The sequence below is a fragment of the Salmo salar genome, chromosome ssa26 (genome assembly GCF_905237065.1).
Source record: "Salmo salar chromosome ssa26, Ssal_v3.1, whole genome shotgun sequence".
Taxonomy (NCBI): Eukaryota; Metazoa; Chordata; class Actinopteri; order Salmoniformes; family Salmonidae; genus Salmo; species Salmo salar.
In genome coordinates, this window is record NC_059467.1 from 26,967,382 (window position 1) to 26,987,401 (window position 20,020).

The 20,020-nt window shown below is 44.7% G+C and overlaps 1 protein-coding gene and 1 non-coding gene across 2 annotated transcripts; both read left to right on the forward strand.

Moving 5' to 3' along the window:
• Positions 1-32: 32 nt before the first annotated feature.
• ipo7 (importin 7) lies at positions 33-19,761 on the forward strand. The gene is made up of 24 exons (XM_014176040.2): positions 33-268; positions 4,931-5,012; positions 10,449-10,602; positions 10,726-10,884; positions 11,022-11,178; positions 11,556-11,645; positions 11,825-11,919; positions 12,272-12,356; positions 12,507-12,741; positions 12,927-13,003; positions 13,932-14,048; positions 14,268-14,357; positions 14,599-14,764; positions 14,922-15,082; positions 15,293-15,421; positions 16,024-16,090; positions 16,264-16,389; positions 16,498-16,595; positions 16,691-16,786; positions 16,929-17,149; positions 17,280-17,488; positions 17,844-18,050; positions 18,459-18,575; positions 18,705-19,761. The coding sequence occupies exons 1-24, from the start codon at positions 185-187 to the stop codon at positions 18,803-18,805; spliced, it is 3,123 nt and encodes a 1,040-aa protein (XP_014031515.1). The 5' UTR covers positions 33-184; the 3' UTR covers positions 18,806-19,761.
• Positions 13,555-13,730, forward strand: LOC123730859 (small nucleolar RNA SNORA23). The gene has a single exon (XR_006762311.1). It is a non-coding gene; the product is annotated as a small nucleolar RNA SNORA23 (small nucleolar RNA).
• Positions 19,762-20,020: the final 259 nt, after the last annotated feature.

Below are 20,020 nucleotides of genomic sequence, written 5' to 3' on the forward strand. Positions count from 1 at the left end.
CTCCTAGAGTGCAATAGTTCGAAGCGGATGTTCGTGTTGGAGAAATTTGGCGCTGATCTATCCGGGTACTTCATTCACTTCTTCCTTTCGCGCCGGTAACTGAAGAGCCGTGCGTCCATGTGCGCATTGACTGGGAATTCATAGACCACAGAAATACTGAATCCGAGCAATATCAGATTTAGCTATGGATCCTAACGTATTGATCGAGGCCCTTCGGGGTACCATGGACCCAAACTTGCGTGAGGCCGCGGAGAGACAGCTGAACGAGGTAAAGACTTGTGATGGTGGTGGTTGTGGCGCGGATCGGGCCTCTTCTGTTGTGTCACACATCAAAGATGGAATGGAGTCCTCCTAGCTTGTGGCTATGGGAGACCAGAGTCAGTCCAGAACTTTGACAGATCAGATATTCTCTTCGACATATGTATTCACCGAAACGTATCAGACTTTTGACTTTACGGGTGTAATGTCAAAGTTTCGAATTATATTTTAACGTTAAGATCGGCAACTCCAAGCGAATCCACCCCGTATACCCGCAGCTGGTTCTTTAAAAACGTGCGGGAAGTTAGCATTAGCTTCCTTGATAATTAGCTGCTAGCTACGCAGTAAAAAGGCTTGCAGGACGATGCTTGCTTTTGGCCTAGTTGATGTATCATGTTTGAATCGTTGGAAAGACAAATTATGCCATTTAATATCAGTTTTGTCTAAACTAACTAAATCGTGCGATCTAGTATACGAATGTAGCTAGCGTGGGCTAAAAGTTTTAAAATCTGTGATAGCAAGTTTGCTAAGTGGCTCACGTGTCAGGTGTTTTTTTTTATTTTACTGCTGACATTGCCCTGCACAGCAGTAGTGCTAACTAGCTAGCCCGTTAAATTTAGATAGCTAACTAAACTAGTTGGTCAGCCAAAATGTCACCAATCGGACGAATTGACAGGTGTAACGTTAGTTAGGAAAGTATGGTGATAAAAACTTGATTATCAATATAAATGCATGTCTAATATGGGAGTAGCTAATGTTAGATTATTATTTAGCTTGCTGGCGTTGCCTTTCATGAACGTAACTAACTAGCAAGCTAACGGATATTTGCTAACTAGCTAGGTAGGTTTGCTTTATCGAACGCTAATTAACTTGCAAGCAATAATTATTAATAATAGCTACGCATTTAATAAAGGGTGTAGTAACGGGGCAAACGTTTTGTTTGTACGTCATTTGTGAAAGCCAAAGGGAAAAGTGAATGTTCGCTGGCTAGCGCTACGCTAGCAACCTTTTGCGGCTAGCGTAACATCAATTATATTGAGTCATTCGATGAGCTGTCCGCGTGCGCAGGTTCTTTCGGTAATGTTAGCTAGATATTTTATTTGGTAAGGTTATGTGCAACATGGCCTATTATCATTGTCTAGATGTCGACTTTAAATGTAAAATGTAGACGTGCCATAGATAACTAACATATACGGACGGCGTGAATTCTGTCACGGTCACATAGTTAGCCATGTTTCGCTCGCGACGTGAAAAGCTAGCTATTAGGAAGAAGTCTCTCTTGGGTAATTGTCAAGTATACTCTGGTCTGTTATCGACTATGCTATCCTTAGAACAATATATATACGGTGTTGTCATGTAACTGGGGTTTGAGTGAACTTTAAGTCGAGTTATGTCTGTGATATGTACATATTGTGTATAATCAGCTCGGACGTATTGTTAGCTAACTTTAGTTTTCTAAGAGTAGGCCTAGCAAGGCTCAAAAATAAAATGTACAACTTCACTCAACAATCTGAGGTAGTTGTTTTGTTTTTCGTGACATCAGAATATACGAAGTAAAGAATTTCTATCCACAGAACAAGAATGTGCAGTTGGGTTGTTAGATCTGAGTCATGTGTGGTATCCAGGGAGAGGTCTCGTAGTGCATTATCTATAGGGGGAGGAGGCTATTTTTCCTTGCTTACGTTTGACTCATCTGAAGCAGTTAAGCCTGAACAGTATTCACTTAATATAGCAAGTGATGTAAGGATGGGTGGGGCAAAGCATTGAGACCCATTTTCATTCACTTTTATGTGATCAATGATTCTGGAAAAAGTATGCTGCACTCTTGTGTATACTGGATATCTTAAGTTGTATCATTATTAGTTAGTGTCTAGAGAATAGGGAGAGGTGAACACTCACTGTTTGATGCAGATGCTGCAGTCTCAAATGACAGCCTGGATGTTGTCCAGAGCCTGGACAGGCCATGTGGAGGTCTGCATTCCTTTGAAGTGTGTTTTATGGGGGGGGGTTACATTATATAATGTACCTGTTGCATCATGGGTTTGGCATCCTTGAGTAGCTGTATGTGTATTAGCTACAGCTAATGGAGCTCCATGCCTCAATATAATGGTTATATGGCATTACTGTCGTCATTCAATCAATCAAATGTACACTGCTCCAAAAAATAAAGGGAACGCTAAAATAACACATCCTAGATCTGAATGAAATAAATAATCTTATTAAATACTTTTTTCTTTACATAGTTGAATGTGCTGACAACAGAATCACACAAAAATAATCAATGGAAATCCAATTTATCAACCCATGGAGGTCTGGATTTGGAGTCACACTCAAAATTAAAGTGGAAAACCACACTACAGGCTGATCCAACTTTGATGTAATGTCCTTAAAACAAGTCAAAATGAGGCTCAGTAGTGTGTGTGGCCTCCACGTGCCTGTATGACCTCCCTACAACGCCTGGGCATGCTCCTGATGAGGTGGCGGATGGTGTCCTGAGGGATCTCCTCCCAGACCTGGACTAAAGCATCCGCCAACTCCTGGACAGTCTGTGGTGCAACGTGGCGTTGGTGGATGGAGCGAGACATGATGTCCCAGATGTGCTCAATTGGATTCAGGTCTGGGGAACGGGCGGGCCAGTCCATAGCATCAATGCCTTCCTCTTGCAGGAACTGCTGACACACTCCAGCCACATGAGGTCTAGCATTGTCTTGCATTAGGAGGAACCCAGGGCCAACCGCACCAGCATATGGTCTCACAAGGGGTCTGAGGATCTCATCTCGGTACCTAATGGCAGTCAGGCTACCTCTGGCGAGCACATGGAGGGCTGTGCGGCCCCCCAAAGAAATGCCAACCCACACCATGACTGACCCACCGCCAAACCGGTCATGCTGGAGGATGTTGCAGGCAGCAGAACGTTCTCCACGGTGTCTCCAGACTGTCACGTCTGTCACATGTGCTCAGTGTGAACCTGCTTTCATCTGTGAAGAGCACAGGGCGCCAGTGGCAAATTTGCCAATCTTGGTGTTCTCTGGCAAATGCCAAACGTCCTGCACGGTGTTGGGCTGTAAACACAACCCCCACCTGTGGACGTCGGGCCCTCATACCACCCTCATGGAGTCTGTTTCTGACCGTTTGAGCAGACACAGGCACATTTGTGGCCTGCTGGAGGTCATTTGCAGGGCTCTGGCAGTGCTCCTCCTGCTCCTCCTTGCACAAAGGCGGAGGTAGTGGTCCTGCTGCTGGGTTGTTGCCCTCCTACGGCCTCCTCCACGTCTCCTGATGTACTGGCCTGTCTCCTGGTAGCGCCTCCATGCTCTGGACACTACGCTGACAGACACAGCAAACCTTCTTGCCACAGCTTGCATTGATGTGCTATCCTGGATGAGCTGCACTACCTGAGCCACTTGTGTGGGTTGTAGACTCCGTCTCATGCTACCACTAGAGTGAAAGCACCGCCAGCATTCAAATCTGACCAAAACATAAGCCAGGAAGCATAGGAACTGAGAAGTGGTCTGTGGTTACCACCTGCAGAACCACATCTTTATTGGGGGTGTCTTGCTAATTGCCTATAATTTCCACCTGTTGTCTATTCCATTTGCACAACAGCATGTGAAATTTATTGTCAATCAGTGTTGCTTCCTAAGTGGACAGTTTGATTTCACAGAAGTGTGATTGACTTGGAGTTACATTGTGTTGTTTAAGTGTTCCCTTTATTTTTTTGAGCAGTATATTTATAAAGCCCTTTTTACATCAGCCAATGTCACAAAGTGCTATACAGAAACAAAGCCTACAACCCCAAACAGCATGCAATGCAGACAAAGAAGCATGGTGGCTAGGAAAAACTCCCTAAAAAGGAAGAAACCTAGAGAGGAACCAGGCTCTGAGGGGTGGCCAGTCCTCTTCTGGCTGTGCCAGGTGGAGATTATAACAGTACATGGCCAAGATGATCAAACGTTCATAGATGACCAGTAGGGTCAAATAATAATAATCACAGTGGTTGTACAGTGTACAACAAGTCAGCACTTCAGGAGTAAATGTCAGTTGGCTTTTCATAGCCGGTCATACAGAGTTAGAGACAGCAGGTGTGGTAGAGAGAGTTGGAAACACCTGTTCTGGGACAAGGTAGCACATCCGGTGAACAGGTCAGGGTTCCGTAGCCGCAGGCAGAACAGTTGAAACTGGAGCAGCAGCATGACCAGGTGTACTGGGGACAGCAAGGAGTCATCACTCCAGATATAGCACACCGAAACAAACTTTTGCAGCATTGTCATGTAATTTGCTTGTCAAGGAATCAAGAGGAATGCCATGCCACACTTTTGCTTACTTGCAAATAGTACATGGTAGACTTATAGCAATTCCCTAAAAAACGGGCACTGTCTGTATTATCCCTCATTGCGAATAGTTTAAGTTCAGTCATTTAAGCCTATACATCCAAATGAATAAAGCATATACATCCAAATAAACAAGGCAGGCACAGTGATCATACCCAGGTAAAATGGAAAAATTCTCTTGCTTTTAATTTTGTTTTTTTGGCTGCAGTTGGTAAGACAAACACATGGTTCTTGTTAAATGGCTAAAGATGTATGTTATACACTGATTGTTTTGATGATATGTAGGTCAAATACACATCGGTGTTTGATATTCATGCATCCTTTCCTGCTTTCATTTACAGGGTCACACCCAGGTGAATTTTGTGTCAGCTCTGCTGCAAGTCACCATGTCTGATCAGTTAGATTTGCCCGTCAGACAAGCAGGTGAGTTTCAGAGGATGGGTAGATGTTATTATTATGATGCTGTGGGGCGGGGTTCTGGGCTCTCTTGCAGATGGAAATTCACCAGAACTGAAAGGTGAGAAGAGTATCTACAACTGTAGCTCAAATGAACTGAGCACGCTTTCTCAAAGATGACCCCTGCCCTGACTGCCACAGCTCCCACACTGATGACACCAGTCATATTGTGAAGACTGACCAATTTCCCATGAACTTCTACATTTGTTCATCAAGATACACACATGATAGATGCAATCTTTATTATGCTACCATTGCAGGTTATTTTATCCTGTCCTACGGCATTGAGATTTCACACTTCTTTTAGTCTGCTAGGGAGCTCTAGTGAAATCTATAATTGCTTGGTCTGGACAGTCTGTTTAGTCATTGATACAGCTGCCTTTATTATAAAATAACATTCCACACGTTTGAGATGCTCTGTGTGAGGGACCGTTCATAGTAGAGGTCGACCGATTAATCGGAATGGCCGATTTCAAGTTGTCATAACAATCGGACATCGGTATTTTTGGACACCGATTTGGCCGATTTTAATTTATTATTTTGCCCCAAAAATTACACCTTTTATTTAACTATCCAAGTCGGTTAAGAACACATTCTTATTTTCAATGACGGCCTAGAAACGGTGGGTTAACTGCCTTGTTCAGGGGCAGAACGACAGATTTTTTTTACCTTGTCAGCTCGGGATTCAGTCTTGCAGCCTTACAGTTAACTAGTCCAACACTCTAACCACCTGCCTTACATTGCACTCCACGAGGAGCCTGCCTGTTACGCGAATGCAGTAAGAAGCCAAGGTAAGTTGCTAGCTAGCATTAAACTTATCTTATAAAAAACAATCATTCAATCATAAACACTAGTTAACTACACATGGTTGATGATATTACTAGTTTATCTAGCGTGTCCTGCATGACATATAATGGATGCGGTGCGCATTCGCGAAAAAGGACTGGCGTTGCTCCATCGTGTACCTAACCATAAACATCAATGCCTTTCTTAATATCAATACACAAGTATATATTTTTAAACCTGCATATTTAGTTAATATTGCCTGCTAACATGAATTTCTTTTAACTAGGAAAATTGTGTCACTTCTCTTGCAACAGAGTCAGCGTATATGCAGCAGTTTGGGCCGCCTGGCTCGTTGCGAACTGTGTGAAGACTATTTCTTCCTAACAAAGACAGCCAACTTTGCCAAATGGGGGATGATTTAACAAAGGCACATTTGCGAAAACAGCATAATCGTTGCACGACTGTACCTAACCATAAACATCAATGCCTTTCTTAAAATCAATACACGAAGTATATATTTTTAAACCTGCATATTTACCTAAAAGAAATCCAGGTTAGCAGGCAATATTAACCAGGTGAAATTGTTTCACTTCTCTTGCGTTCATTGCACGCAGAGTCAGGGTATATGCAACCGTTTGGGCCGCCTGGCTCGTTGCGAACTAATTTGCCAGAATTTTACGTAATTATGACATAACATTGGAGGTTGTGCAATGTAACAGGAATATTTAGACTTAGGAATGCCACCCGTTAGATAAAATACGGAACGGTTCCGTATTTCACTGAAAGAATAAACGTTTTGTTTTTGAGATGATAGTTTCCGGATTCGACCATATTAATGACCTATGGCTCGTCATTTTGTTTGTTATGTTATAATTAAGTCTATGATTTGATAGAGCAGTCTGACTGAGCAGTGGTAGGCACCAGCAGGCTCGTAAGCATTCATTCAAACAGCACTTTCGTGCGTTTTGCCAGCAGCTCTTCGCAATGCTTCAAGCATTGCGCTGTTTATGACTTCAAGCCTGTCAACTCCCGAGATTAGGCTGATGTAACATGTGAAATGGCTAGCTAGTTAGTGGGGTGCGCGCTAATAGCGTTTCAAACGTCACTCGCTCTGAGACTTGGAGTAGTTGTTCCCCTTGCTCTGCATGGGTAACGCTGCTTCGAGGGTGGCTGTTGTCGACGTGTTCCTGGTTCAAGCCCAGGTAGGAGCGAGGAGAGGGACGGAAGCTATACTGTTACACTGGCAATGCTAAAGTGCCTATATGAACATCCAATAGTCAAAGGTATATGAAATACAAATTGTATAGAGAGAAATAGTCCTATAATAACTACAACCTAAAACTTCTTACCTGGGAATATTGAAGACTCATGTTCAAAGGAACCACCAGCTTTCATATATTCTGAGCAAGGAACTTAAACGTTAGTTTTCTTTCATGGCACATATTGTACTTCAACACTTTGTTTTGCATTATTTAAATCAAATTTAACATGTTTCATTATTTATTTGAGGCTAAATTGATTTTGATGTATAATATTAAGTTAAATAAGTGTTCATTCAGTATTGTTGTAATTGTCATTATTACAAAGAAAGAAAAAAAATAGTCTGATTAATCGGTATCGGCTTTTTTTTTGTCCTCCAATAATCGGTATCGGCGTTGAAAAATCATAATCGGTCGACGTCTAGTTCATAGCTTGTCCATGTGTCACACATGCCTCTATGGTAATGATGTGCAATTATATGGTAGGACGATCTGCTCTTGATCAGTGGCATATTTGACTTTTATTACATTTAAAAAGTGTGCAGTCCTCAGGTGGCTGCCAGACAGAGCCTGTCATTTTCAACCTGCTGCTAACCTCTACAGGAGCATATTAAATTGTGTTCACCCATAGAACATGATACTATCTTGCAACTTTGTCAGTTCTTATACATTGTAGTTTGCTTCAACAACACAATAGTAATGTGACTGCCTGGAGGAAGGTCTTACGTGGCAGCAGCCCATCCTGCCTTATGCATTGGGTGCTAATCTGTGTGCCTTTTGTCAAATAGATGACCTGGATATTTCTAGACAAACCTCCAGGAACTGGTGTGTTGAGCAGGAATGCTATCCTCCTTGTGACTGTGCTATTTGTCCTGCTGCACCTGACTCCGATTCAGACCGATTGCATTAAGTTAATGCAGCTGCAGTGGTGGAATGGGCTAGATCATATCTGGCATGCCATTGGGTAACATATGCTTAAAAGTTGGCTTGGCACCTCTCCCCAGGAGAGCCAAAGGAACTTCACAGTCAGCACTTTGGCCCGAAGTGCCGTGGTAATGAGGCTCATTTGCTGTAATCTGACACGCAAAGGGAGGAGCTAAGCAATTCCGTCACCAGCTAGCAGGCACATGCCTGGGATTCCCATAAAGGCAGTGAGATCAGACCCAGGTCCCTCTCCTATTGAGGACAAATGCCCTCCTGCTTATGACAGATAATAGCATTTCTTTTGTCATGGTTTGTTTTTTTCAAACCTGTCACATTGATATTATAGGCAATTGCATTATTTGCAATTTCAGGAATCATCTATTCCCTGCCTCCATGTGTGGGCTAGGGGGATGTTGAGTCTTGTTGTGTCAGCACTGACTGGCAGGATTATGACTCCCCAGCCAGCAGCACGGCGATCACATCTGTGTCAGCAGTCTGTCTGACCCCCCCCGTCCACCGCCTCGCCTGCCCCCTATCCACCGCCTCACCCTGCCTGCAAGCCACTGACCTCAGATGCTCCATTGTGGCTCTGTAGACCAATTCACACCCGTACTCCAAATTCAGACTCACTGAGCTACAACACGAGAGGGGGAACTATTGCAAACCCCTAACTAAATTACACTTTTACACCTCTGTTCTATGACTCACTCAAGGAATTAGGCCTCTTTCTGCTGCTCTGCTCTGATTTTATCAGTTGAAGATGGAGGCAGAGATGTGAGCTGTAATTTCAGGGGGCAGATGGATGAATATTTGAGTGACTCCTTGCTTGGATGGGGAGTGCTAATGAACAGGACCATGCTAGTGTGTTGGGACTGAGTGGAGAGGTGTGGACTCTTAAAGGGGCCTAAAAGCACTCCTCTTACTCCCCCGGCCGACTGCTACTCCCTCTCAGCCTGAGCACATGAGAGGAGTCACAGTGAATGTGCTGGTCATGAGATCTGCTGCTGCTATCTAGGCTGATGGACCCTTTCACACCGCCCAATGTCACACTGTCTCACTCTAACAATTTAGAGATCTCCCTGATGTAAAGGGATTTTAAAGAGACGTGGAGAATATTGTGCCACTTTAACCAGCTGCAATTCCTTAGGAATTGAAAGTGTTAAATTTAAACCTAATGATCAAAGAAGATTTTACTTCAATACCATAACATTTGCATTAATTAAATCTAAGTGGGTGGAATACCAGCTGTACATTAAGCCTGCCTTAGAATTACATACAGTGTATTCGGAAGTATTCAGACCCCTCCCGTTTCCACATTTTGTTATCTAACAGCCTTATTCTAAAATGCATTAAATAAAAACATTTCCTCAGCAATCTACACACAATGCCCCATAATGACAAAGCGAAAACAGGTTTTTAGAAATGTATGCAATTTCATAAAACTTATTTACATAAATATTCGAACCCTTTGCTAGGAGACTCAAAATTGAGCTCAGGTGCATCCGGTTTCCATTGCTCATCCTTGATGTTTCTACAACTTGATTGGAGTCCACCTGTGGTAAATTCAATTGATTGGACATGATTTGGAAAGGCACACACCTGTCTATATAAGGTTCCACAGTTGACAGTGCATGTCAGAGCAAAAACTAAGCCATGAGGTTGAAGGAATTGTCTGTAGAGCTGCGAGACAGTCTGTAGAGCTGGCCGCCCGGCCAAACTGAACAATCGGGGGAGAAGGGCCTTGGTCAAACCCGTTGGTCACTCTGACAGAGCCCTAGAGTTCCTCTGTGGAGATGGGAGAAACTTCCAGAAGGACAACCATCTCTGCAGCACTCCTTTATGGTAGCTTGGCCTGACGGAAGCCACTCGTCAGTAAAAGGCACATGGCCGCCCGCTTGGAGTTTGCCAAAAAGGACCTAAAGGACTCCCAGACCATGAGAAACATAAGATTCTCTGCTCTGATGAAACCAAGATTGAACTCTTTGATACCAGACAATAGCTGTGCAGCGACGCTCCCCATCCAAACTGACAGCTTGAGAGGATCTGCAGAGAAGAATGGGAGAAACTCCCCAAATACATGTGTGCCAAGCTTGTCATACCAAATAAGACTCCAGGCTGTAATCGCTGCCAAAGGTGCATCAACAAAGTACTGAGTAAAGGGTCTGAATACTAATGTAAATGGGATATTTGAGTTTATTTGTAATAAATGTGCCAAAATTTCTATACTTTTTTTTGTTTTATTTTATTTTTTGTCATTATTTTGAAGGGGGTACTATATTAATCAATTTTGGAATAAGGCTGTGATGTAACAGTGGGAAAAGTTAAAGGGTCTGAATACTTCCTGAATGCACTGTATGTAATCCATTTTTAATAGGATCTCTAAGAAGCCTGTTTTATATTCAGTCAGTTGATGGTCCCCCTCTCCCTTCCCTAGGGGTGATCTACCTGAAGAACATGGTGACCCAGCACTGGAGCGAGGGGGACGGCACCAGCACGGAGACGCCTGTCAATAACATCCCAGAGGAGGACAGGCAGTTCATTCGTGACAACATCGTGGAGGCCATCATCCACTCCCCCGAGCGCATCAGGTAACCGACCGCCCTGTGGCTGCTCAGCTCACTGCACAGCGCCGGCGGGGGGGTATGGGGTAGAGGTAGCTCGGATCAACCAAATTGTCTTCCAACCATTCTCCGCTCTCTCTAACCCTTCAGAGTGCAGCTGACAACATGCATCCACCACATGATTAAACACGACTACCCCGGCAAGTGGACGGCCATCGTGGACAAGATTGGCTTCTACCTGCAGTCAGATAACAGCGCCGGCTGGCTGGGCATCCTGCTCTGCCTCTACCAGCTGGTTAAAAACTACGAGTAAGGACTCGTTGTTTTAGAGTGACCATGTTTGTGTCACAACCATTTAGGGAATGGGGTGCCATTTGGGACAGAGACCGTATTATAGAGCTGTTTGCTTTGTCTTCGGGTGGCTGATGTTTCTGTGTGTTTGACAGGTACAAGAAGCCGGATGAGCGCAGTCCTCTGGTGGCGGCCATGCAGATCTTCATGCCCATGCTGAAGGACCGCTTCATCCAGCTGCTCCCTGACCCCTCCAGTGAATCTGTCCTGGTGCAAAAACAGATCTTCAAGATCCTCTACGCCCTCTTCCAGGTACTACTGACCACATCCTTCACTCTCACCTTCTTAGAAGTTAACTGTATATATTAGTCTGTGTTGATTGTATAGGGAGTGTAGTGTACTTGTCTAAATGTGGATGTATAGCAATAGTGTCCAGTTATTTAGCTACTCCTTCCATAATACTGGTTTTGGAGATGGTCGATTATGATTGTCCTGTGGGAGGGCTGAGGACCATCTGGTCCATGTGGGCTGCTTCTTCTGCTGGCTGTGATGTCACTGTCATGTGGGCCACTGGGCAAGACCTGTACCCCATCAGCATGCCAGACTGCTCTGCTGTCTAATGTCCATTGGAACGACGACAAAGCTTTTTGAATTGAATAGACGGGGTTTCTCCTTTTCTCTGTCCACAGTATAACCTCCCCCTGGAGCTGATCAACCGACAGAACCTGACGGAGTGGATGGAGATCCTGAAGACAGTGGTGGACAGAGACGTGCCTCCGGTGAGGGCAGATTTACTGTGGTAGGGCAAGGAGGGAGCACATAGGTTGACTATGCAAATCAAGTAGCTCCCAAACAGATTAGCTGTAGTTTGTTTGCTTTATTTTATTGCTGCTAGTTGAAACAAAGCTTATTTATTTTTATATATATATTTTTTTTTCCCCCTGTCTGTGCCTCACAGGAGACCTTGCAGGTGGATGAGGACGAGAGACCTGAGCTGCCCTGGTGGAAGTGTAAGAAATGGGCCCTCCACATCCTGGCCAGGCTCTTTGAGAGGTAAGCCTACACAACCCACCCCAGCACACTGTCACTGATTCTACACTGAGTGTACAAAACATTAGGAACACCTGCTCTTTCCATGAGACTGACCAGGTGGAAGTGATAATCCCTTAATGATGTCACTTATCATTACCTGTCTGGATGGATTCTCTTGGCAAAGGAGAAATGCTCGCTAACAGGGATGTAAACAAATGTGTGCACAAAATTGGATAAACTTTTTGTGCATATGGAAAATGTCTGGGATCTTTAATTTCAGCTCATGAAACATGGGACCAAGACTATACATGTTGTGTTTATTTTTTGGTTCAGTGTATATTAACCTGTGAAAGCATCTTTAAACCCCTCTCAGGTATGGCAGCCCAGGCAACACTACCAAAGAGTACACAGAGTTTGCCGATCTCTTCCTCAAGGGATACGCAGTGGCAGCACAACAGGTGAGAGGCCAAGGCCGCTCTTGGCTTTGTCTGAGCTGAAAGATGTGTGATGCGTGACTGTGATTGACTGAGGGACAGAAGGTTGCCTTTCAGCTGTGTCTGTCTGCATTGGAGTCTGATCTCAACCCGAGGGAACTGATCTGTCTGTAGGTGCTGCTGAAGGTCTTATATCAGTACAAGGAGAAGCAATACGTGGCTCCCAGAGTCCTCCAGCAGACACTCAACTATATTAACCAGGGAATCGCACACGCTGTCACCTGGAAGAACCTGAAGCCACATATCCAGGGTATCATTCAGGACGTGGTTTTCCCCCTCATGTGCTACACGGACAGTGACCAGGAGTTGTGGGAGGAGGACCCATACGAGTACATTCGCATGAAGTTTGGTAAGCACCATTCTTGTTTTTGGCAATCAGAGAAATATTCCGTGGTGTTTGTCATCCAGAAGGAATGTCCTGGAATCAGAGAGACTGCCTGGAAGTGATCAGTTAAAATATTTAACTGTGTAAAGCTATTCTAACAAACCAATGCAATGTGCCATCTGATCTGCTGACTCTCTGTCCTGTCTCAGATGTGTTCGAGGATTTCATCTCTCCCACCACGGCTGCCCAGACGCTGCTCTTCACCTCCTGCAACAAGAGGAAAGAAGTGAGTTGTGGTTCTGATTTGCAAGCTGAGTCCTCCTGGTCCTGGCACGGTCAACAGCCAGCCATGATGTGATCCTGGTTCCATCCCAAATGGCACCCTATTCCCAATATAGTGCACTACTTTTTTCATTTTTTTTTCACCCAGAGCCCTGGTCAAAAGTAGTGCACTATATTGGGAATGGGGTGCCATTTGGGATGCATTCCCTCTATGGCCAAGTGCCTGTATTAAAAAAAATATATATATATTTTTTTTAAACTGGCCTCACTCCTGCCCTTATGTATGGCCTGGCCCACTCCTCCTTCCTGCCCGGCCCTGCTGTGGTTCTCATTAGCGCCCTGTTGCTCCAACAACGGTACAGAGCTGTTGGAACCGGTCTGTGGACGCGTCGAGCCAGGAGAACACTGGAAAACAAAGGAGCATAGCTGGAAGAAAGCACTACTTTAGTTGCTGTAGCTCCTTAGTCAGATGTGTTATGTATTACGGCTTTCTTTCTGTTCTAAATGTAAGGTGTTGTTTTAGCATGGAGGTAGTTCTATTTCGTTTTGGCTGTGGGTGAACGGGGTGTGTGGTGCCTGTCCATGTTACGTGCTGCCGTCTGGCTGTGTCTTAGTCTGTGCGGCAGTGCTCACTCCACAGCTGCAGCCATAGAGCCACTGGAGATCATAGTACTGACCTGTGACGTCTCTGACTCCTCACCACGGGCCAGCCTCCATACTCTCCCACAAAGTCTCCTGGTCTGCATCTCAAATGGCACCCTTTTCTCTACATAGTGCACTACCCCATGGGCCCTGGTCAAAAGTAGTGCAATATACATGGATTAGGGTGCCATTTGGGACATATCAAAGGTGCTTGATGTTAATGTTAAGCAGTTAGCCAGGATACACAGAGAAGCAGCACATTTGACCCTATGCATTTCTTTATTCTCTAGGTTCTTCAGAAGACCATGGGCTTCTGTTATCAGATCCTCACTGAGCCCACCTCTGACCCCAGGAAGAAGGATGGAGCGCTGCACATGATTGGCTCTCTGGCTGAAATTCTGCTCAAGGTGATTAACCAAACATCATCTGCTATCTCCTCTTTTCTAGTTAACCTTTGGTCTGACCAGGTACTCATCAGATGAGGTAGCTGACTCGGCATGTAACTATTTTGCCAATTTGTTTTATTACTTAAGTTTTACTTTATGGATCCCACTTGGCAGTCAAATATATTAATGAAATTCATGGTTATCAAAAATGCATTTTTCTTCCTCTCCCCCCCCAAACAGAAAAAGGTCTATAAAGACCAGATGGAGTTCATGCTGCAGAACCACGTCTTTACTCTGTTCCGCAGTGAGCTGGGCTATATGAGAGCCAGAGTAAGTGTCACGTTGCCAGATCATTCTGGCCCAGGGCTCACGTGGGGAGAAGGGGAGAGCATGTGTATCAAGAATATTAATGACAATGATTTGGTAAAACACCAGTGCTTTCTGCAAGTTCTGCTTTCCCTCATTGCAGTGGCTTTTCAACTCTTCACATCTTGATTGTTCTAGATGGAAATTCTAGGTTTAGGAGAATTCGGCAAAAGTATAGCCCGTTTGTTCTGGTGTTTCCCCATAGGCCTGTTGGGTCCTGCATTACTTCTGTGAGGTCAAGTTTAAGAGTGACCAGAACCTGCAGACAGCTCTGGAGCTGACCCGCCTCTGCCTGATCAACGACAACGAGATGCCTGTTAAAGTGGAGGCAGCCATCGCCCTGCAGGTTCTCATCAGCAACCAGGAGAAAGGTAGCTAGCTGTCTCTCCACTGTCAGACTCAGAAACACACCATAGGTGTATATGGAGTCTTTGCTGTATAACATTAATAGTTATGTTCTTCTTGAATCCAAATGATATAGCTGATTATCACTAAGTGCTCCTCTGTCATGTTTTTCCTCTTTCCTAGCCAAAGAGTATATCACTCCCTTCATCCGGCCTGTGATGCAGGCCCTCCTGCACATTGTGCGTGAAACGGAGAACGATGACCTCACTAACGTCATCCAGAAGATGATCTGCGAGTACAGCGAAGAGGTCACGCCCATCGCTGTGGAGATGACACAGCACTTGGTGAGGAGTGTGTGTGCTCAGTACCTGACTCATAAAAAGGCCCTGCGCAGGAAGTCGTCTTCCTTTGATCAGTTTACGGTTCCGTTTGTCAGCCATGGAGAGAGGAAATAAGGTCCAATTACCATCTCTCCTAGTTCCATGTTGGTCTGGTTTTAAAGACCCTGCTCTCAGGGAAACCCACTTATGGCTGTTATTCCCGTCTCTCCTCAGGCGATGACCTTCAACCAGGTCATCCAGACGGGGCCTGACGAGGAGGGAGGGGACGACAAGGCGGTGACAGCCATGGGCATCCTCAACACTATCGACACACTGCTCAGTGTGGTGGAGGACCACAAAGAGGTGAGTACAGCCATGGTGTCCTGTCCAGGGGGTGTACTTGTACATTAAGCTGCCTCACGCTACAGAAACAGGATGTGGGCTCCTGCCCTATTGGCCATTCTGGTTCGGACAAGGCATATTTACTTACAGCCATTCAACCAAACACCCACTCAGTACAGCAGCTTCCCTCCCAGCTACAGTCATAGTGCTGCCTGCCAACACACTTCCAGCTGCCCACCCGCTCCTGGAAACACGCTGTTCTCTCTTCAAAGTGCCTTGCAGGCTAATGCCTCTAGAAATAGCACTGTAGCGCTCTGCCCGTACGTCCGCTGACGCACAGGACCGTGGCGCTTGGAACCAGCCAAACCAGCAAATGTTGGTCAACAGTTAGATATGTCTTCTTGGTATACTACTCATGGTCGTTGACTGTGTAAAGTAAAGCGATCAGCTGTTGACTTGTGTTTTTATCAGTGTGCCTACCCACAGGTATTTGGTTTTCTGGAAATGACTTGCACAATGAAGTGATCAAATCTACTCTTGCAGCACCACATGTATGTTCATGGTGAATCTCTGTGCGTGTGTGTTCCAGTGCTCTAACTAAATGAATGGGGTTTCTGTTTTAGATCACCCAGCAGCTGGAGGGTATATGTCTGCAGGTGATTGGCACCGTCCTGCAGCAGCACGTCCTGGGTAAGTCTCCCTTGCTCTTCCTGTCCCACCACATTCCAACCGGGTCCTCCCGTCTCTCTGACACGCGCAAGTGGGTGAGGTGCCTAGAGTCATTTACGTGACTAGCTCACTCTGGGGGTTGTCCTATATTTACCTCTCTGACACCCAGCCTGTGTGTGTGTGTTGATTTTCAGAGTTCTACGAGGAGATCCTGTCTCTGGCCCACAGCCTGACCTGCCAGCAGGTGTCCCCACAGATGTGGCAGCTCCTCCCCTTGGTGTTCGAGGTCTTCCAGCAGGATGGCTTTGACTACTTCACAGGTATACTGCTCACCAACCTGCTAGTCTCAACGTTGCCTGTTATGGTGATTTGACTATTATATAGACACACACACACTATATTAAATGGGGAATGTGACTCTATTTCAGACATGATGCCTCTCCTTCACAACTACGTCACGGTTGACACAGACACTCTCCTGTCTGACACTAAATACCTGGAGATAATCTACAGCATGTGCAAGAAGGTACAGTAACTTACAGCCGCTGTGCAATGTGTTCACACATTGGTTGTGTGTATTTTTGCTGGTGTGAACAGGTTGATAATCTGTTGTCCATGCAGGTTCTGACTGGTGATCCAGGTGAGGATCCAGAGTGTCATGCAGCCAAGCTGTTGGAGGTGGTTATTCTGCAGTGCAAAGGACGCGGAATTGATCAGGTAAGCGTCTGGCTTCTACACTAAATCTTGTATGGCTACGACAGTATTCAATCTTATTTAAGTGTGTTGAATATCAAAGTAACTGCTTTTGAGAAGCACTGTACTATACATTCACCTTTGACTTCCTTTGCCGCTCCTGCAGGTTGTTCCTTTGTTTGTGGCGGCTGCGCTGGAGAGGCTGACGAGGGAGGTGAAGACCAGTGAGCTGAGGACCATGTGTCTGCAAGTGGCCATCGCAGCCCTGTACTACAGCCCCCCTCTGCTGCTCAACACCCTGGAGAACCTGCGCTTCCCAAACAACACTGAGCCCATCACCAACCACTTCATCTCCCAGTGGCTCAAAGACGTTGACTGCTTCCTGGGGTAAGACCATGAAAGATGCTCACGTTTAATATATTTACAGCTCGTCTGGTTTCTATGGTCCCCCATGTAGTTTGATATCAAATAGAGAAAAAAACATGTGCAGTAAGATATATTTAATGTTATTCCCCAGGCTCCACGATAGGAAGATCTGTGTGCTTGGCCTGTGTGCTCTCATTGACTTGGAGCAGAGGCCTCAGGCTGTCAACCAGGTGGCCGGCCAACTGCTTCCCGCAGCCATCCTGCTCTTCAACGGCCTCAAGAGGGCCTACGCCTGTCAAGCAGAGAATGAGAATGAGGATGAAGATGATGATGAAGATGGAGAGGAGGATGAGGAGAATGGTACAGCATTTTTTATTTTTTGTATTTAACTAGGCAAGTCAGTTAAAAACAAATTCTTATTTACAAGGAACGGTGGGTTAACTGCCTTGTTCAGCAGCGGAACGACAGATTTTTACCTTGTCAGCTCGGGGATTCGATCGGTTACTGGCCCAACACTAACCACTAGGCTACCTGCCACCCCAAATTTGTGCTATCCTCTGGAATTTGTGCTGTCCCATTGTCACGCCCTTATTTAATCTTCCTACTATAGTAAATAGCTAAGATACAGCGGCAAGGAGCACTTCATTGGTAGATATTTTGAGTTATGTTAGTCGATTTGATCAGTAATAAATTAATCCATTGTGCCTTTCCTCAGTCGAGCTGGGCAGTGATGAGGATGACATTGATGAGGAGGGCCAGGAGTACTTGGAGATGCTGGCCAAGCATGCAGGAGAGGATGGGGATGATGAGGACTGGGATGAGGATGACGCAGAGGAGACTGCACTGGAGGGCTACACTACAGCTGTAGATGATGAAGACAACCTGGTGGATGAATACCAGATCTTCAAGGCCATACTACAGAGTAAGGAGACCACCTTTCAGACACACAAAGCTAGTGATGGGTCGTCAAGTTAAGGACACAAATTTGATATAAACAGTGAATAAGTGTTTACACTCAATCAATAATATTACGAAACATATTTGTGAGGCCTGTTATTTACAGTGCATTATTAGTACAAGCTCTTCAGTGATGATACGATGAGTCGGAACGGGACACTGGGTCAGGGTCACGTTCTGTGTCTCTGGGTTCAGTTCCCCACAGCAGCGTGTTCTTCAGTTGAAGACATTGAGGCATTTGTTTAAAAACACAATACAAACGAGATCTCGGTATTGAAGATATGAATGCAATATGTTGCATTTTTTTTATGCTTAAGTGTAATTCCTACCTAAAAGGGGAGGGGGAAAAAACAACTGTTTTTCTCCAACTCAGATATCCAGACCCGTGACCCAGCATGGTACCAGGCACTCACACAAACCCTTGATGAGGAACAAGGAAAACACCTTCATGACATTGGCACACTTGCAGACCAGAGACGGGCAGCACATGGTAAGTAAATGTATCCCCGTCATACAATTAGACAGCTGTTAATTTTTATTTAATCGTTTTAATTTCATAGGAAATAAAAACTTTCCATGTTTGGCCTGTTGTATAATTGCCCTATTTTCTTCATTCTAGAATCCAAAATGATCGAGAAGCACGGCGGATACAAGTTCACAGTGCCAGAAGTGGTGCCAACTAATTTCAACTTTGGAGGCAACGCTCCAGGAATGAATTGAGTCATCCCTTCTCCCTTTTATTACTCTGACTGATTGTAGTGAAGTGAAAAAAGCTTGTGTTGTTCCCTTAACTAGTGGTTCCAGAACTGGTTCTTCTCACTGACTCTTCAATCTGACTATCAAATTGGAAATAGCACCAGAAGAAGTGGGAAGGCAACCAAATGCAACAAATGGCTGGGAAAACAAACCAAGAACTTGAGCTTGAAGCAAGAGAAAAAGAAGCTCTAAACAACATTGTCTTCTGGGATCCAATGTGGAGGATACTAGGACGGGGACTTCCTTTTTTTTCTTCCCACTTAAACAAAACGGGAGGGCTTAACAATTTGAAATTGATAACGGGACTAAATGTTTCATCATTTTCACTGTTTTGGCCAAAAGGCTGTGCGTGATAAGATTATACCTCTGGCAGTAGTGTTGTCTACATTATTTTCTGCATTAACAAATTCTCATGTTTGTTATGTGTATATACAAGCCAAGGTTCTTGATTTTTAAGTAGCCTTGCAAAAACAACCAGAGGCATTTGTAAGGTGTCAAGTGTATTCATATGTAGCATATTGGATACTTCATAGCACTATGTGATGCCTGATCTCTGTAAATTAATGACTAGCACTTTCATATTGTTCAGGTCTCCTAGCCTTCTGTATCAGACTGCAATTTTTAAATCAATTAAGACCATTTAAAACACAAACTGCTGTAACTTTGGTTACGGTGTAGAATAATGAGTGGCATCACTTTGCTGCTAAAGTGGAAACATTCTTGATTCCTAAAAAAGAATGCTCTTGGTGTTCAGTTTCGATACAAGACGTGTTGTGAGCACTGAAAGTCAATTGGATACTTCCTTGAAGCATGTACAATTGGACTTGATCGTGAAGGTCTCAAGCATTTGGTTGGTGTATGGATGAACCATATATATATATATATACACACACCAATATATTAAAAAAAGTTCAGTTGGATTGCATGCATTTGACTGTTTACTAACAGCTACACAGTTGTGCACTCGGTCATTTGATTTGGAGCCTATATTTGAGTGAATGTCTGTATACTCTGTCAGATCAGGTGATATGTAATCTATTTAGAACTATGCTGCCAGCTAATTATAATTCTAGTTCATTTGCTACTACGGGTTCGAAGGGTGTCATGTCCTCCTTGGCTAGCGTTGATCACTCCCAGAGCTTTAAAGTGTCTACATTATCAGTGACCGTTATAACTGCA

Bases quoted from the DNA above. Each gene is read 5' to 3' on its own strand.
- ipo7 (XM_014176040.2), top strand. From the start codon at position 185: ATGGATCCTAACGTATTGATCGAGGCCCTTCGGGGTACCATGGACCCA. The intron at 269-4,930 runs GTAAAGACTTGT...TTTCATTTACAG, and splicing joins CGGAGAGACAGCTGAACGAG to GGTCACACCCAGGTGAATTT. The intron at 13,004-13,931 runs GTGAGTTGTGGT...TTTATTCTCTAG, and splicing joins CCTGCAACAAGAGGAAAGAA to GTTCTTCAGAAGACCATGGG.